General features: G+C 37.8%; 3 protein-coding genes across 4 annotated transcripts in view; 1 reads left to right on the top strand and 2 right to left on the bottom strand.

The window, feature by feature from the left end:
* Window positions 1–425: 425 nt before the first annotated feature.
* Window positions 426–7,875, bottom strand: LOC104938404 (protein kinase, AMP-activated, gamma 1 non-catalytic subunit). Of its 2 annotated transcripts, XM_019272279.2 has the most exons (13): window positions 7,728–7,874; window positions 5,917–5,968; window positions 5,728–5,828; window positions 5,553–5,634; window positions 5,410–5,468; window positions 5,164–5,209; window positions 4,506–4,560; window positions 3,880–4,006; window positions 3,528–3,693; window positions 3,392–3,429; window positions 2,705–2,851; window positions 2,242–2,341; window positions 426–2,150 (listed from the first exon to the last, which is right to left on the bottom strand). In XM_019272279.2, the coding sequence occupies exons 1-13, from the start codon at window positions 7,734–7,736 to the stop codon at window positions 2,140–2,142; spliced, it is 993 nt and encodes a 330-aa protein (XP_019127824.1). In that variant the 5' UTR covers window positions 7,737–7,874; the 3' UTR covers window positions 426–2,139. The 2 variants fall into 2 exon arrangements, with proteins under 2 accessions (XP_019127824.1, XP_027135408.1); XM_027279607.1 differs by having other exon boundaries at window positions 5,410–5,634; window positions 7,728–7,875.
* A 1,214-nt stretch (window positions 7,876–9,089) lies between these two features.
* On the bottom strand, window positions 9,090–14,658 carry rhebl1 (Ras homolog, mTORC1 binding like 1). Its single transcript, XM_010754792.3, has 8 exons — window positions 14,223–14,658; window positions 11,776–11,847; window positions 11,595–11,662; window positions 11,288–11,370; window positions 10,989–11,045; window positions 10,845–10,892; window positions 10,373–10,454; window positions 9,090–10,277 (listed from the first exon to the last, which is right to left on the bottom strand). Exons 1-8 carry the CDS (start codon window positions 14,272–14,274, stop codon window positions 10,185–10,187), a joined length of 555 nt encoding a protein of 184 aa, XP_010753094.1. The 5' UTR covers window positions 14,275–14,658; the 3' UTR covers window positions 9,090–10,184.
* A 3,114-nt stretch (window positions 14,659–17,772) lies between these two features.
* The window catches only part of LOC104938402 (zinc finger protein Eos), a 10,789-nt gene continuing 9,236 nt past the window's right edge, over window positions 17,773–19,325 (top strand). The window contains exon 1 of the mRNA XM_027279507.1: window positions 17,773–17,801. The gene's annotated coding sequence lies outside the window, so the exon portion shown is untranslated. The remainder of the gene's footprint in view (window positions 17,802–19,325) is intronic.

The following is a 19,325-nucleotide window of genomic DNA, read 5'->3' on the forward strand; positions in this document are numbered from 1 at the left end:
GTATCAAACCAAGACCAAGACTGGAGAGTATATAGCGTACTTAGGTATATCTATGCATATATTGCAGGATGTACATCATTTCTTTTACTCTCCTGCAGTTGCGGTCTTGACCGGTCATGAAATATCCAAAGTCCTCTTTGTCCAAGATCAAACAAGACAAAAAAAAAATGCAGTCGAGACCCAAGACCTTCAAAAAGTGGTCTTGAGTACTACAACACTGCCCTCAGGAGTTGGTGGAGACCAAAACAAAGAGCTAAAAGGAGGTGTACATGCTTATGTTACAGTACACAACTGTTTGCCGACATGTTCACCATCAGCGTTACAGGTGATGTCTGATGTTGATGCAGCTTTGACTAAAGTCACTTCATCATCTGGTTAGATGTGATAATCACGACGTGTGCATTTAACAATAATACAATTCAAAAGAATCTCAAAGAACTTTTTATTGCTCATCCTTTAAATTATAATCTCAATGCAGATTAGTACAAAATCTATGCATTTAACAAACAGTTATACACATTCAATTTGATGTATACCAAAACGATCTGACATGTTCCTGACCTACTTCATGAAAATAGAGGAAAATGCTGGTGTTAAGTGGATTTTTATCCTTGAAACACAACGAATGGAAACAATTGATTGAACCTTTAACAATCCGATGTCCTGAAATGTGAATTAAAACAAGGTGAACTACGCCACAGAAATCTGAATTGCTGATTTGACCATTTCAAGTAATGGAACACTTTTCTGTTTTTTTTTTGTTTTGTTTTTTGGATTTTCAAATCCCTTTAACACTAATAATGCCTAAACCCAGAGCGTGGGCGACAGAACAGGCAGAAGAAAAAAAAAAGGTGTCTCTAAAGTAAAATGTACAATCCGTTAAACTTTCTGTTATACATAACACAAACACCCATAAATATCCAGAGTTTGGGCATTCAAACAGAGTAACGCACAAATAACGGCAGATTTCATCCACGGGCGTTCTAGACTTCACCAGTGAGGTTGTGTTGGGAGCCTATAAAGTGCTCGTCCAGGTTTGCTACTTTGCTGTCTGGGCTACACAACAGATAAAAACCAGAGCCCTTGGATTCTTCGCTCACTGCTGATGGTGGAAACTTGATTTAATTGTTGATAATTTGACATGAATCTTATTTTTTTCTGCTCATTTAAAAACAGGCTTAAAATTTCCAGGTCCAGAAGCTGAAACCTGTCTGATTTAAATTTTTAGTCTGACGGTGACAAGGCCTTTTCTTATTTTTAACATCTGTGAAATCATTTCAAGTACAGACTACTGACCATCTCCAAGGTGTAGTGTTTGAATGATAAATTAAGCTAAATAAGTTTTACAATGTTCACACAAAGCCAAGCACGTAGCTTGGTTTTGTATGTATAGCATACACACAGATAAACACTTCAGTAACCACGGCCCGTCAATATGCACTGCAAATTGGAAGAGTGTTCAAGGTAAATAAGAAAAATAGATTTATAGATTTATAGATTTACCCTCCACCTGCATTTAAAGAATCAAACTAATGGTTGAACGGGGGAATAAGTCGATTATTTAAGCTGGTGAACATCAGACTACTTCTATGTATAAAGAACAGGGCTCAGTCAAGCGTGTAACGTACCAGAACAACAAGAAAACATACCGAATGTTGATCTAACAAAGTTACACCGTGTTTAAAAATGCAACTAGATGTCAGCCTTATTATCAAAAAAGCCAACAAAAAGGTAAATAAATCAGTTTTGATTTATGTTATCGAGACTACATATGTAATCAAAATCATAATTAAAAGTCCTCCTCTGCGTGGATCAGCACTAACAGCCGCAGAGAGTCGGGAATGATGCCTGGTCATCCTGAGAGGCTACAGCTCCTCCTCAGACGTCTTTTTGTGCTTCCTCTCTTCTGGCTTCGAATTTGGCTCAATTTTTTACTTTTGCGTGTCCTGTGCTATTACGATTTTGTATTGCTGGATTGCTAAAACTTCATATTTCTGCAGAGAGGGAGAAGTCTTCATGTGTGAGTATACGAAAGCTGGTTACAGGAGATGGATGATGATGCTTCAATACGCCGTCTGCCTGTTCTCTTTCTCCCTTTGCTTAAAACTGTGGAGCCTTTCTCTCGTGTGGGTTACTTCCTCAAGCTGTGCCTATGAAGAGACAAATCAAATATTATAAACATATTTAGGGTTAATACTACTAAAATCCTCCTGCAGGTGTAATCTACACAACTGTATTTACCCTCTTCTCCATCAGTAAGCACTAGTGCCTGGAGAATATCCGAAAGCGAGACAATTCCCTTCACCACCTCCTGTTCGTCCACTATGACCAGCCTGTGCACCTGAAACACACACAAGAGCGACATCGATGTTAATTTAACCTCTACAAAATAAGATTTGTACTATATCCGGGAGCAACTGGACTTCTTCTTGGATAAGAGGAAACGTCTTCAAGGATCTACAACCAAATCCAGTTGCTCCCAGATTTAACCTTTTTAAAGAGAGGAGACAAAGCAGCGAAGAGTTAGTCCGTCTTTCTGTAGTTACCCAGTGTCAGTGTGTGCATGGCACGTTCTTCAGATGTAACTGACTTTAGAATTAAGTTATAAAAACATACATCATTTATTATAGGCCATAATTTATTACACTAAAACTGGCCTCAAGAGACGGCTACTTGGTGACACGCGATGACACAAGACTCTCACCTCAGCCTCCACCAGTCTGTTGATGATGGCCTCCAGGGTCTCGTGCCTGTTGCAGGTCAGCACGCCTTCAAAGTACTGCGAGCGGTGCTGCAGAGCTTTGGTCACCGTCACGTCCAGGTTGTTGTAAGTCTTCTCTGCTGCCAGGTTCTGTGTAAACACAAGTCTTCGGGTTAATTCCTCTTGTTTATTCATTGTTTTTGTCATTTTCTAAAGCAAAATTTCAAAACATTTTGGTTGTCAAAGTTTCTCAGATGTGATGATTTGATGCTTTTATTTGTCATGCCTGAGTTTAAACTGAATATCTTGGGACTGTTGCTGCAATTTGAAAACATCTTTGGCTTTTTATATTTATATATTGAATTATATATAACCCCATTTCCAAAAAAAGATGACAATCTGAGTAAAACAGCACAAATATATAGTAGTACTGTATAGCATAGTAACAATATATATGGTTCAGAATTGATGCCTTCACAAAAGGTGCAGATTACTCAACACAACTAGTCACAACTTTTAACACTTGATAAGTTGTTTTTGTGACATTTTCAATTAAATACGTGGTTTCAATGTTTTGCATATCATCACATTTTGTTATTTATGAATCAGCAGATTCATAAATAACCAATAATCATTATTCCTATTTAAATATAAGCAAAAAACATGAGTAGACCCTGACAGATAACTTACTATAACATCGAACTTTGAGTATATATCCACCACTCGACCTGTAAGAGAGAGGCAGCACATAAACAAACACAATTCAAGAGGTCTCTGCTCATTAATGGAAAGTCAACACGGGTGTCATTTCAACCAGCCCACATACCTTTGTCATCCACGACGGGGAGCGCCGACACTCGCTGCTCAACAAAAATACCCAGCGCCGTGTACAGCGGCGTGTCTGCACGGACCACTGCTATGTTCTGGAATGTTCCGATCTTCAGCTCCTCTATGGTTTGTTTCAAGAACGACGGCTTTGGCATCTCTGCTATCTGAAAACAAAAACAAGAGATTGTGCCAGCGAGATTAAAAACTGTATGCAAATACATAAAATATGATGTTTCCTGCAACTGTAGTTACTTTGTAGTAGACGTCTGCAGTGACTCAAACCCTGACAAAACACTGACAGATCATTTCAAGTACTTAATGTAGCACAAAGTGAGGACAAAGGGACTCACAAAAAGCTTCAGGAACTTGAGAATCCTCTTGTGAGTGAGGATATAGAGCGTGTTCCCTGTGAGGGAGTCGATTACAGGCAGTCTGTGGATTTTATTCTTCAGCAGGGACGAAACTGCGTCGTACAAACTGTGACACAGAGAGGACTACGTTAATCAAGAAAGAGATTGTTACTAAGTTTAGCATTCATACCATAAATATTGTGGGTAAAAACGGGAACTTTATTTTGACAACAAAAAGTTTGGAACTGAAATATTGATAACTTTATTACGTTATTAAAACACTTCTATTCTTCTGTCTTGCATAAAAACTGCCTCCGGCCAGAGCTCAACTTCCTGAAAACTTACAGATTCAGGTAAAAAATTAGGTGTAGAGACACATTTCAGACCCGATTCCTGAAATGTTAGTACATATAAGTGTAAAGTATTTGTACTTCTTAGATGTTTGGAAGAGTTACTGCCACAGGCTGAACCATTAGATGCCCTCTAGTTTGGGTTGTTTGCCCCAGCATGCAACATCTGCATGTTCATGAAAGTGATACTTGATACTAGCAACAAAAAGTAGAGGCCTGGAAGTCCGACAGCAAAACAAAGCAAAGCGTTCATTTAAAAAAAACAAAAAAACTCACCTCGCATTGGGAGATATGCTAACCAAGGGCTTGAAGGAGTCTTGTAGGTACACCTCTGTTATCAACAAGAACACACGACATAGTTCAAGATGTTCAAATTTACTGATGGCGATACAGTTGTCCCTCGCTATAAAGCGGTTCACCTTTCGTGGTCTCGCTGTTTCGCTGATTTTTTGTGTGTAATTTTGCATGCTTTTTTTACAGTGTACTGTACAGTATGAACGCGCATTGTGTTCGTCACCGTAAGAGGAACTGTGAAATACGCGTGAGCTACTGGTAATAATTTCTTATGTGTCAAACCTTGTAGACTGATCATTAAAATTAAATTTGCTAAAAATGTTTGGGCTTGAAAACAGGTTCTGATCTTTGGTTTTATTTACTAATACAGTACTGTACTTATTTTTGTTAAATCTGCGAAGGTTTGAACTTTGAGAGTGTTTAAATAAGAGAGAAATGTGAGAAAATGTTAATGCCTGTCTGAGAAAAGTGTATAAAAGTGTGTGTTTAGGGGTTTTACGGCCTTAAAACATGTATAATAATGGTAAAAAATAAAGCTGATTACTTCACGGATTTCGTCTATTGCGGGTTTATTTTTAGAACGTATCCCCCGCGATAAACGAGGGACCACTGTACATTAAATATTCATGATGGTTCTCACCTCTCCATGTTTCGATTTTGTGCTCCTCCAACTCATATATCTGAACCTGGAAGATTACAAGAAGAGGAAGGGGTTGACATCTTTAAGAGGAACAACTGAGAAAGAAATCTTGATATGAGGCGAAAAAAAAGAACAAGTGTACATTTAGCAACAACTAGTTAAACACGACACATGACAACATAAGCCTGCAGCCTAACCCTAACATGTAACAGCTAATCTTACAGTTCAAGGTTTCCACCGTCTTACCAATGGAGATTTGTAGTAGCGATGAAGGATGTTAATAAAGTCTGTGATGGTAAGCATACCTGTGGAGATGCATGAGGAGTCATTCATTAGTTTGATTTTGTGTGATACAGAGTGAAAGTGTGCCGACTGATAATCACCCTTACCGACAAAGCACTGCTTCTTGCTGTCCCACAGAGGCGCCGCTCTCACCCCATTGGACACAAGAGCAAAAAATGCCTTCTTGACCTACAAGTAAAATGAATCACACCAAAACGTTTCAGTCTACATTAGATAGTGAGAGATACATTCAATCCTTGAAAAACAAAGCTTTTGTTTTACCTGAAGCGATGTGTCAAAAACAACCAATTTGGAGCTGGTAGGTACGAGGTCATAACACCGGTGAGACTTCATAAACCTGGTGTACACATTGCGCTCTGGGTCTGGAGGAGGAAAAAAAAAGACTTTTGAAGACACTTAAACATCAATATTTCTCAGTTTGGTCTTGTGACATTTATAGACGTTATTTACCCTCTGGGACTGGGTCCTTTTTCCCCTCAAGATCATCAATGGTTACTGGAATCTGAAACATAAAAAGGTCAATCAGATTCAGTTTGTCAGCTGACCTGCATAACAACAAATATTGATGTCTGTTCTGTTGTTATACACAGCCTGTTTGACCTGTTTATTTAGGTTTATGTTATGACTGTTCAGGTTTAGACTAAGTCAGCTAGTTAGTGTGGGAATGCGTTACATGTATCGAGCTAACCTTGTGACTTTCATTCATCTGTTTACAGCTTGATTTAATTGTACACAGTCCTTTATCCCTATTTGTAGTTCTTTCTCATATTTGTATAAAACATTTTTATTTCTACGGTCACTTTCTATTTTTTTATATAGTCTTTGTATAGATGGTTTAGCACGGGTTAACTTCCTAACACAGTTATATATTTATTTTCTAGACAAATGTTTAAGCTCTCTGTGCATATTATTTTATTTTGATCTATCTCAGGCTAATTTTAACATATGGTTACTGTGTTATAGGTCAATTCTAATGTATGTTTAATGCTGTTGCTGCAATGCAATTTCCCAGTTTGGGATTAATTAATTAATAAAGTATTTCTATTCTATTCTATTCTATTCTATGTATTTTTGCATGCTGCTATTGGATGCTTGAATTTCCTGGGATCAATAAAGTATCTATCTATCTATCTATCTATCTATCTATCTATCTATCTATCTATCTACTGTATCTATCCAACCAACCATACCCATCCATCCATATCCAACCAACCAACCAACCAACCATCCATCCATCCATATCCAACCAACCAACCATCCAACCAACCAACCAACCATCCATCCATCCATCCATCCATCCATATCCATCCAACCAACCAACCATACCCATCCATATCCAACCGACCAATCATATCCAACCAACCAACCAACCATCCATCCATATCCAACCATATCCATCCATATCCAACCAACCAATCATATCCAACCATCCATCCAACCATCCAACCAACCATATCCAACCAACCATCCAACCAACCATATCCAACCAACCATCCATCCAACCATATCCAACCGACCAACCATCCATCCAACCATATCCAACCAACCATCCAACCAACCATATCCAACCATCCAACCAACCATATCCAACCAACCATCCAACCAACCATATCCAACCAACCAACCATATCCAACCAACCATCCATCCATCCAACCATATCCAACCGACCAACCATCCATCCAACCATATCCAACCATCCATCCATCCAACTGTTCTTTAACAACTTTATCCGGGCATGATTGTTTACTTAATAGCTGTTGTTATTGTTGTTGTCAGCTGTTTATAACGGATTCACTGACACAGCTGCTGTAATTTAACGAAGCCTTGGTCAGCTAACAGTCAGTCACCGTTTGCTCTTTTGTGTTTATGTACACACACGCTGCATAAAACAAACAAACAAACAAACAAACAAACACACACACACACACACACAGTAACATTAACAGTAACGTCAGCTGAGCGTTAGCATTGAGCTAGTGAAACGTCAGTGTGTTGACGTCGAGGACGTGACTTTCCCTTTCACCCTGGTGAAATATGTGACACTTTTATTAATTTAATTAAATAATACACATTGATAACATAATTATATTCGCCACAGGTTAAAAACCCTCCTGTCGGTTAATTAGCACTATTGAGCTTACCTGCTAGTTAGCAGCTACCGTTAGCACACTCCGGAAAGTCATGTTACTAACTCAAAAACAGAGGGTTTGTTTAGAAAGATAACAACATACACAAGCTGTAAGTTAGACCCATGACTTACACACTCCATGTTTCCATCCGCCGTGTCGCCCTCTGTAGCCGGGTTCGTCTCCGGTTGGCAGGATCTCGACAAACAGCACAGGTCAGGTCGTCTTCCGCTACAACAACACGCCGCTTGAATGGCTGTGCACTACCGTAGCACATGTAGTGTTAGCGCAACAGCAATCTTAATCTTAATACGGTAATTTCGAGTCCAAGTCTTTTTTTGCTTATTGCAAATAGGCTATTTGCTATAAGCAAAAAAAGACTTGTTACTGCTAAAAAAAAGACTTATTACTATTTCAAATAGCAGTAATAATAATATACTAAGCAGAGGAGAAGGGGTATAAATATATAAGTGTACACTTCTTGCTACTCCTTTTTATGAAACATTTTAATTTCTATGGTCACTTTCTATCTGATCTATCTTTTTGAACATTTGTACGGAAGCATATTGCATTCACTTGAAAAGAAAAATTCTGTTTTTCTAAGTAATTACTTTTTGTTTTTCCCATGGAACTAATTAACCTGAAAAACAAACCAAAAAATAAATTACTAAGTTTTTTGGTTGTTGTTTTTTTAAGTGAATGCAATATGCTTCCATAAATTTTGCACTGGTTAAGAGAAATTAACAATTGAGCTGCTACGTGTACAGGGTTTACCTGTTTCATTTCCTTTTCTTTCATTGTATATTTTTCTTTTCCCTTTCTTAATTTTATCTTTTTGTTTTGTTGGCTTTTACATGTTCAAAATAAAATTCCCAATCAAAAATGCCCAAATCCGCACGATGACACATCAAATGAGTAACAGATTTATTTATATACAAAACTGTTTACAGCAAGATTTCTGAATTAACATTGACCCCCACAAAGGGATATTGGTGTTCAGGTGCACAATAAACCACCTGCACCACGGTATCAAGTCAGACAGAAGGGGGAAAAAAAAACAAAAAAAAACACAACCCTTTAAGAGCACCTTGAGTCATGAAGGGAAGAAAATAAGGGAGTTTGAAGAACTAAGGCACAAGACACAGCATCACCAGCTTCTCTCTTTAACCATCATTAAATCACCCATGAATCAACTACTTACTCAGCAAAGCACTTGATAAAAAGTTACAATTACCCACTACAGGTACAACAAGAGGATTATGAGGGGAAAGGGGGGGGGGTAAAGAAATCCACATTATGTCATGTCTGTGAAAGGCTACAGGATCTAAGAAAATTAAAGTCAAGCGTATAAACAGTGATAAAGGAAGTCCACAATGTGAATCAAAAGGACTGGGCTTGGTTTTATGAAGCCTGCATTAACCATCAAATCAAAATCATGATCTCAAAAATGACTAAGCTAACTCTGCGGCCTTCAGCCATTTAAATATTTCTTCTTCTTTTTTTTTACACAGTGTTAAAATGCAATTAAAAATTGCAGCTCAACAATGTTCATAATTATAATGCACTTATAACCATATACTCTAAGAATACTTAAGGGAGAGCAAACCTGCACCACTTGATTTATAACCAATAGTATCAAACCAATCTCTAAAGATTCTGTTTATAGTGTATAAAAAGGCCATACACGGTAAATACCAAAGATCTACTCATATCTATACTAAATTTCTCTAAGGGTTGTCTGTAAGAGAACATCTTTATTACAGTCGATGAGGAGAAATTAAACTGTAGAAACTATGGAATAGAGGACTAATCTGCTGAGCGCAGCAGCTTAAAATGTGTTGTTAGATATACAAATAGATTCCTCCATCATGAAGACACAGTTCAAGAGTTCATTGGTGAAAAGGTACCTGAAAATGAGTCGATAATAAAAATAAAAAAAAGAAATTACAGTGAGAAGAACTGTGAAACCACAGTGTTATTTCTTATGTGAAATCCCCATTCAAGGGTTCCCGAGGAAATCCACCACATGCGAGAAATACTGACATTTTAACACCACATTTAAAGCAATGTGTACTGTTGAAAAAGACCTGCTGAAATACCGATACCAGTATTAACAAGCGCTCGCTGTCCTTCAACTCAAAGAGTTATGAGACGTGCCGATGTCATATCAAATGTATCAGATTTACAAGTCGTTATTCTCATAAGAGGTTTGTGAAAAAATAAATGTGTCGGGAGATATTAATTTGTTTTCTGAGCATTCGGTTGAACTCACCAAGTCAAGATTTTGCTCAGTCATAGATTACGTTTCAATATTTGAAGGAAGTATTCTGCTTCTTTGTCTAAAACAAAGATTAAATCTTGCTTTCATCATAAATCCCTGTGGTTACAATTATTGGAATAATTTATCTAGGTAGTTGCCTTGCTATGTAAATCAATCTGGTATCATAATGGAGCAGAGAAGGTCCACTGCAGTGTCTTGTGTCGGTGAGGTCGCGATTGGCAAGCTGGTGAGGTTGTGCCTCCTGTCTTCAGCAAATGAGCTTACTGATGTCCTGGATACACTTTCTTTTTTTTTTTCCTTCCTCTTTTTTTTACATCACAGCACACTTCTTCTCCTCCGGGGGTGCGTTTCCATCAGCTTTCTCCATCTCCAAAATGATCCGCTTGAAAACCTCCACGGCAGTCTGCGTTGTGAGAATATCATCGTCAGAGTGTGAATCAGTGTCAGAAATGTTATGCGACCTGCACGGATGAGTAGGTAAGACGCATCTATCGTTACCTCATTCTCCTTGGCCGAGGACTCCATAAATGCAGCACCCCAGGAATCAGCAAGTTTCTTTCCCTCCTCTGGCTTGATAACCCTGGAAAAAATTAAATGGAAACGTCACTTAATGAAAACAGAAAAGTTTTCGTATTGCACGCATACGCTGACTTTTTAAAAGGGCTGTTTGAGTGGGTCATGACAGAGCGGTCGGGAAAAACAGAGACAAGAAAGTGTTACTTTTCCTTTTTTTATAGGATATGTCCATCATAACAAAGGAGCATGTTGTGTAGTGCAATTTACTTTTAGGTTTCAGACAACAATGGTGGTCTACGTTCTTTTTATGGGATCTGTTGACACCGACTGACAAAAACAACAAACACTTTACATTAAAGAAGTCTCTAATGTTGAGTGTTAATACATCTGTGTTATTTCTACCCGACAGCATATGCAGTTTATATTTTAAAAGACTATCAACCATCTTGATTACCTTTCCATGTGGAGATCTTTTTTGTTCCCTACAAGAACAGTTGGGACCCTAAAAAGGAAAAAACAAACAAAAAAAAACATCCCGTTAGAAAGAAATCACTGTAAAAATAAGAACATTTTGGAAGAATTAAAATTTAAAACTTACTGAATCTTCCCAACCATGTCTAGCAGCTTGTCATGTAGAACCTGCACAACTTCAAAACTGAACAGAGACAGACATCAAAGTACTTTCAGGTGCTGATCAGACAGTAGTCAGTATGTAACTCAGACCTGTATGGTATTTACTACTAACCAACTATTATAATAAACTGCCAGTGCAAAGAACCCTGTACTTTAACACATTTGGTTAAAGCAAAGGGAAAACAGGCTGCCGATGGAGTGGAATACAGTCTTTGCAGATAGTGCACGTCTTATTATTCATTCAGATGTGAAACATCCACTCACCTTTTCATGGAGGTCACTGAATAGACGAGGACATACCCGTGGATGTCCATTGAGTGGGATTGGTGAAAAATTGAGTACTCATCCTACAGACAGAGGAGAGGAAATATAATCTCACACTGTGTGACTCTTTTCACACACACCTTACAACTTCTAGATCGACTGGCTTTCACTTTCAGTATAACAGACAACTAGTCAACATCATAATATCAGCAGCACCTACGGTATTTAATTTAACAGATCCGAAGTGTTGATTTAAAACAAAGAGTTTAGTGCTCGTGTCAGATATGGTGTTAGAGAAACAACTTACTTGTCCAGCTGTATCAACCAGCTGAAGATTGAAGTCTTGACCATTCACGCTGACCAATTTGTTAAAGGCTGAGGCGGGAGAGAGAGAGATGAGTGAGTTTTACAAAACATTTCTTTACATTAAGCGAGATCTATCGTGACTTTGAAACATCACGCACACATAATATGATGATGATACATACTGTTTTCGATGGTGGGGTCGTATGAGTCGACAAACTGTCCTTCCACAAACTGTATTGTAAGAGATGACTTTCCTGTGCAGGACAAACAAACACAACATGGTTCTATTACTCACATTTCTATATAATGTTAAAACCACCTCTTTATTTATAATAATACATAACCGTAACACAAACAACACATTTTTAGATAGAGTCGCAAATATTGATAGTTGTAATCTGGGACGCTAGATCAGTGTTTTTTGTGCCTTTAATGATAGGACAGCTGAAGGTAGACAGGAAGCAGAGAGGGGGAGTGACACGCAATAAACGGCCGTTCGATGCGGGATTCGAACCGGGGCCAGCTGCAGTGAGGACTATAGCCTCCACACACGGGGCGGCGGCTTAACCCACTACGCTACCGACCGCTCCGACACTAGATCAGTGTTTCTACAACTTTTTACGTTGCATACTATCTCTGCAAATTTTAGGCTCTCCAAGTACCACCATGGTCTGCTCACACAGGAGGCAGGTTTATACCTAATGAAAAGATTATTTATTGAAAGGAAACGGTCAAGAACCAGAGCTAGTTTAACTGAAAACGGGGTACAACTTCTCTTCTGAATACATCCCATTCGGAGACAGAGACTCCATGTGTATATTTGAGTTTTCCTTGGAGTTTGTTCTGTTTATACTGTAGTCACTTTCACTTTATCTACCTCGTGCCTCTTGTGTACATCGTGTGCCTGTTTTGTGTTTGTAATACTCGTAACTGCTGCAACACAAGATTTTCCCTTCGGCGATCAATAAAGTACTCCAGGCATGTCCAAAGTCTGTCCCAGGGGCCAATCACGGCCCGTGGTCAGATTTCACGCAGCCCGAAGATTCATTTTTATAATATATTATTTATGGCCTGCTAGGATTGTCAGATACTGTATGGCTGGAAGATTTGGCTTTTTTTGGGTTGTGCACTACACGTTAACCTCTAAGGACATAACTGTACATGTAGATGTGACACAAAATATTATTTTCTGAATGATTTTGTGAAAAACAAGAGCAAGAGTGATACGTTTTAAACTTAAATGTTAACAGACTTTGCATTTACTTATAATACGTCATGTTTAGAATGAACTTCATGCAAGTTTAACGTGTTCATACAAATGTTTAGAATGAACTTCATGCAAGTTTAACGTGTTCATACAATTTATTCTGTGTTATCTGATTCCAGATGTGAAAGAAAGTAAGAACTGTTTTTTTAGATTTGTTCATGCCTGATTGGCTTTGATTTGCTGACATTGCCATTTAAAAAAATAATAATGAAATTAAAATTGTTACAGAACTTTCAGTCTTAATTTTTTCATTTTTAAAATGTTAGTATCGTCGGTGGTGCATCCTCACATAGTAAAATCTGGTACTCCATCTATCTAAGTTGTATAATGTTTTTTTAATGAATCTATTTCATTTTTGAGATTCCTCCATGTACTATTAGAGAGAGTTCACATACCAGAGGTTGACAAGCGAGTGAACTAGATGGTACAGACCAAAGGATGGACACATATTGACAGGTGAAGTGATCTTCAGACAGACACACCTGTAAACTGTGTGTTTGATCCTCTGTGTGGGCTCACCATTAAAATCTGCTTATCTAAATTATTACTAAACTTTTATTTAACCAGGAAAGGTCCTATTGAGATTAAAAATCTCTTTTTTAAGGGAATCCTGGCCAAGACAGACAGACAGGCAGCAGCACAAACTAACAACAAGTACAAAAACAGACACAAGACACACAGACAATATTACAACACATACAAAACAACACAAAACAATACAAGCCCTGAAATCAACATCATCATAGTCCAGTTGCCCCTGACTTAACCTTTTTGCAGAAAGATGACCTGGATGACTTCACAGAGTATTTATCTATCACACTTTCTACAAATACAAGAACAGAGATATGATAGAAGCAACCCAAGAATCTCCTTGTAAATACTATGGAGGCACTATTATTGTTATGGCTGCTGTCAGGATAAGTTATGTGATGAGGTATGAAAACAAAACCTGTGCAGCTTTAAGTCGTAGCTGAGTCACATATAAAAAGGATATTTTACAACATAACCCGACTTATATTAAACTTGGCAGGTCGTCCAAAAGGTCGTTCGACACACACACACACACTACAACAACTTGGCCACGATACCAGGATGTCACCGGCGGAGCTAACTTTTTAAAAAATGTTCTCACAACACGTTTACAGCACAGTCACAGCCACACACACACACACACGGTGACTTATCTAAAGCCTTGTTAACCACTCGACCGCTTCGTTTAACGTGTGTAACACGAGTAAAGTGAACAATAGTGGTCTGTGCGTGTCGGTGTTAGTCAAGAAGGAAAACAAAGCCAGGACGTTAGCCTTGCTAGCACGCGAGCTAACTAACATTGTGCACGAGCTCGTGTGGCGGTTTACTCACCTACAGACCTGTAACCTATCACAGCGATCTTTCGATGCTTTGGTTGAGGCATTGCGGGCGAAAATAATCGTTTTTTTTGTTTTAAATAACGTAGTACGCCACCTAGTTTTACTACCTAAACAAACTTTTATCGCCACATTCGTCTCGCGTCACGTGACAACAACAAACTTTTTTTTTTTCTCTCTCTCTCTCTCCCCCCGGAGCCGCTCGAGCTCAGAGGCCTCGAGCTCGAAGTTCAGAGTTTAAGTACACGCGCAAGTACCGCGTGTTAAAAAAAAAGCTCTCTCCGCTCTGTCTCTGCGTCTCGCGCAGGAATCGATGTCGATCGATAGTTTGGAATTGATCTGAATTTGAATTTTTTTTTTTTTTGCGTGTAAGTAAACGCTCGTTCAACGCGAGTACGGTGTGCAACTGAAACTAACGGAAACTGTCATTGTGTAAGCAGCACACCGTCGAAAAAAAAAAAAAAAAAAAAAAACCCACCAGCGAATACGTCACAACTGACACGAGCGTACAGTAGAGGTCACTGTGCGTCACTGTGCGTGTTTTTACACTTTTAAAGAGTCACCTTCACGCCGACTGTAAACTTTACAGCAGCACCCCTGCTGTAAAGTTTGTAAAGAGGGACAGATTTGACAACATTTTTAATTAAGAATGAACAACAAAAGTTGCCTTTCTTTTACACCTTGAGAACAAATTGTATGTAATACGTTAAACGTGCATTAAGTTGGTACAAATCTTATTAGCCATTACAAAATAGCATTTAGATAAGCAGATTTTTAATGGTGAGCCCACACAGAGGATCAAACATACAGCAAAAACTGTAGATTACAGGGCTTGTATTGTATTGTGTAATGTCAATAATATAAAATCATTTTTGATGACCTATCAAGTTAATATTAATCAGGTTATGTTGTAAAATATAATTTTTATATGACCAATAGATCCGGTGACTCAGCTCAACATTAAAGCTGAACAGGTTTTGTTATCATACCTCATCACATAAATTATCCTGACAGCAGCCATAACAATAATAGTGCCTCCATAGTATTTACAAGGCAATTCTTGGGTTGCTTCTATCATATCTCTGTTCTTGTATTTGTAGAAAGTGTGATAGATACTCTGTGAAGTCATCCAGGTCATCTTTCTGCAAAAAGGTTAAGTCAGGGGCAACTGCACCATGATGTTGTTGATTTCAGGGCTTGTATTGTTTTGTACTTTTAGCATTTTTAGACTATGTGTTGTAATATTGTCTGTGTGTCTTGTGTCTGTTTTGGTTTGACCTGTTCTTAGTTTGTCTGTCTTGGCCAGGACTCCCTTGAAAAAGAGATTTTTAATCTCAATGGGACCTTTTCTGGTTAAATAAAAGTTTATACTAATAATAATTTAAATAAGCAGATTTGAATGGTGATCCCACACAGAGGATCAAACATATAGCAGAAACTGTAGTTTACAGGTCTGTCTGTCTGAAGATCACTTCACCTGTCATTATGTGTCCATCCTTTGGTCTGTACTATCTAGTTCACTGCTTGTCAGCCTCTGGTATGTGACCTCTCTTTGGTAGTACAACAAATCTAAAAACCAGTTCTTCCTTTCTTTCACATCTGAAGTCAGATAACAAAGAACAAATTGTATGGAATACATTAGACATGCAAGTTGATACAAATCTTAACCTCATGTTCATTGTAAACTTGACTTACTATGAGGAATGTAAAGTCTGGTAACATTTAACTTTGAAACTCTTGTTCTTCTCTTCTCTCTCTATTTTGTGTCACATCTACAGGTACATAACGTCAATTCAAATGCTTCCATTGTTTACATAAACATAAACAATGGATGTCTACAGCAGCTTTAAAGCAGGAGGCTGAAACCTATCCTCCCTGGACAAATGTTAATCAAAAACACAGCAAAGTCACTGAGTCTATTCATGTTAGTTGTGTTTGTTTGTTGTGTGTGTGTGCGTGCTGAATAAATTAATCAGAATCAGAATCGCTTTATTGGCCATGTGTGTACACACACACACAAGGAATTTGACTCCGGGTTCACTGTGCTCTCAGTTGTACATACTAGTAAGTATAGACAGACAGTTTAACAAGGAACATGACATGTAGGTGCAGACATGAACATAAAACTTAAGAAACATAAAAACATGATGAAAATAACTATACAGTATACATATTTGAAAGATATATATAGTTCCTTCTGTAATCTGACACAAACACGGACAATTACTTTTTGCTGTTGTTGTATATATATATATATATATTTTGTTCTTAATAGATGATTACTTCTTTAAAATAGTTGTTTTTGTCTGTTTGTATACCGGGAGATTGCAACAAAAATAATTTCCCCCTGGGATTATTAAAGTTTTTCTGATTCTGATATAAACACTTTGCAAGAAACAACACAGAAAAGGCACACACTATATACAGGTATGAGGTAAAAATCGGTGATAGTATAAATAGTATAAGGAGAAAGAACATATGGTTCTACCTCTGTTTGTTTGTTGTGTGTGTCCATGCTGAATAAATTCATCAAATCAGAATCGCTTTATTGGCCAAATTTGACTCTGGTTCACTGTGCTCTCAATTGTACATACATACAGTTTAACAAGAAACATGGCAGGCAGGTGCAGACATGAACATAAAACTTAAGAAAACATAAAAACACGAAGAAAATAACTAAACATATTTGAAAGATCTTTCATATATATAATAGTTATTTTCTTCATGTTTTTATGTGTATTATTTATATCTATATATCTATATCTATATCTATATCTAATCATATATATATATATATATATATATATATATATAATATATATATATATATATATTATATATATAGATAGATGATAGATAGATAGATAGATAGATAGATAGATAGATAGATAGATACGTGTTATCTATCTATAGACACAGAAGAATAACTATATACATATTTGAAAGATCTTTCAAATATAATATATTTTATTTTCTTCATGTTTTTATGTGTATTTATATATATATATATATAATATATTATTATATATATTAAATATATATAGAGAGAGAGAGAGAGAGAGAGATAGATAGATAGATAGATAGAAGATAGATAGATAGATAGATAGATAGATAGATAGATACGTGTATCTATCAAGACAAAGAATCAGAATCAGAAAATTTTATTAATCCCCTTTAACACTATACCCCTATATATATCCAATTTAACACTATATACACAGGTAATAAACAGTTAAATAAAACCAGTAACAGTAAAATAAAAGCCAAGTAACAGTGAACTATGCAATATGTAAATCTAAAACCTTACACTACACTAGAATAAACCCTAAGGAGAAAGAAATCAAAATCTATACATAATGACTCTTGTGCAACAAGTAACCCATGTTATTTATTAGAAATGATAGTTTTCCTCTCACTCCCTCACTCTCTCCCTTGTGATAGGCAGCCACATTTGAGGATGTAACCGGAACTTGTTCTGGAGCTGGAGGTAAGCGCTGCCGGGAGATGCTGCCGTCATAAACAGGAGATGAAAATACAAGAATAACCTCAGTGAAAACGGCCCAGACAGGGACAGGTAACGCAGCTGTCACTCGGGAGAACCCGAACAACTTTTTCCTTTTTTTTAAAAGTACTTTTATAGCTCACTCCTTCGCGTGTGCTGCTGTTTGTGTAAAAAGTCTTTCACAGAGGGGGGAGTGCTACATCAGCGAGCTAACTGGCTAGCATGGGGAGGCGGTGTGCCATAGCAACCGTTTAGGAAACATTAGCCGCGGAGGCTAGCTCGGCTAAACAGCTCAGCTCAAAACAAGACGCCGCAGAGGCTTCAATGTACAATTTAGCATCCAGTCAGCCACAAAAAACGCCGTCCCCCTTACATAGCTGACGTTATCCCTCTGCATGCTTTTTATTGAGCTGTCAAAGCATGTTGTTGTTGTTGTTGTAGTGTTGAGCCAGCTAACGTTAGCCACCAAAAAAAAAAAAAGGCCGATCCGTAAACCTGTCTCTCCGTTATGTCTGTAAACGTCAAAGTAAACGCTTTGTTTGTTTCAGATGAGTCTGACGTTAGATTATCTTAACACTCACGGTCACTTTATTAAAGTTGTCAATCAGCTGTGTTAGCGCTAACTTTAGCTGCTGGTTAACCACTTTTTGTTTGTTTTGTTTAATGAACCCAGCTACATCAGCTGATCTTCAGCACATGTATTGTCACCTCCAGTTATATATCAGTGTGTTACCTGGCTGATCGACTTACTTATTGCACCGACAAGTTGGCGATAGTTGAGCTGAGATCTACGCAAGTTTTTTTTTAAGTGTTTTTAGGTTGTTGTCATTGATCATAACTTGAGTTTGATGCCAGTTTAGCTGCATGTGTGGCTTTGATTTTACAATGCAATGTAAAGCCTGTAACTACTGTGTGTTTGCCTGTTTGTAGTGTGTGTGTTTGGTCTTCACCTCTGGCATAACTTGTCATTTTTTTAGTATTCAGCTGAACTAGTATGGATGTTGATGACTGCAATGGCCGGTCTTACATATCAGGTAGGACTCTCTCGTCACAGATGATACTTTCCTCCTTCAAATGTTTGCGTGTTGTTCAAATAAATAACAGATCTTGCTTTTGTTTCCTTTTTGGTGTGTTTTGCAGCAGCGGCGACTCCTCAATGGAGAGAGAGTTTACTGGGCGCCCTCGGAGGTCCGACAGTGAGCACCCCGAACAGCAAGGAGACGTCTCCGAGTCGCTCGCTCAGTGGTCAGTAAAGAAATAAAATCTTCTTCGAGTCACTTCTTTATTAGTTCCCATTATATGTGGATATCTAATCTTTCTGTGACATGTCACATGTTTGTACAGACGTCTTTTATATTCAGATCACCTTACAACACATCTAATAATAACAATTTTGATTGGTTTGGTTACTGAGAGTTGTACATAGTGTTGCAAAAGGAGGGGAATATTTCCAGCAACTTTCCATTGGAATTTAAGCTGGGGAATTTGGAAATATTCCAAGTCCAACTTCCTATGGAAATTATGGGATTAACTGGAAATTGGGGGTAAGCTGTCATCGTGATAAGATAGCCTCATAGAGGGTCAATGAAATGATGC

This window comes from Larimichthys crocea, chromosome VI, assembly GCF_000972845.2.
Source record: "Larimichthys crocea isolate SSNF chromosome VI, L_crocea_2.0, whole genome shotgun sequence".
Taxonomy (NCBI): domain Eukaryota; kingdom Metazoa; phylum Chordata; class Actinopteri; family Sciaenidae; genus Larimichthys; species Larimichthys crocea.

Coding starts and splice junctions, on each gene's coding strand:
- LOC104938404 (XM_027279607.1), bottom strand. Junction 5,635..5,727: donor TTTTTGACACATCGCTTCAG/GTAAAACAAAAG, acceptor TTTTACTTGTAG/GTCAAGAAGGCATTTTTTGC. Junction 4,007..4,505: donor AGCATATCTCCCAATGCGAG/GTGAGTTTTTTT, acceptor TCTGTGTCACAG/TTTGTACGACGCAGTTTCGT.
- rhebl1 (XM_010754792.3), bottom strand. CDS start 14,274: ATGCCTCAACCAAAGCATCGAAAGATCGCTGTGATAGGTTACAGGTCT. Junction 11,663..11,775: donor CGACCCCACCATCGAAAACA/GTATGTATCATC, acceptor CTCCCGCCTCAG/CCTTTAACAAATTGGTCAGC. Junction 10,893..10,988: donor GACATGGTTGGGAAGATTCA/GTAAGTTTTAAA, acceptor TTTCCTTTTTAG/GGTCCCAACTGTTCTTGTAG.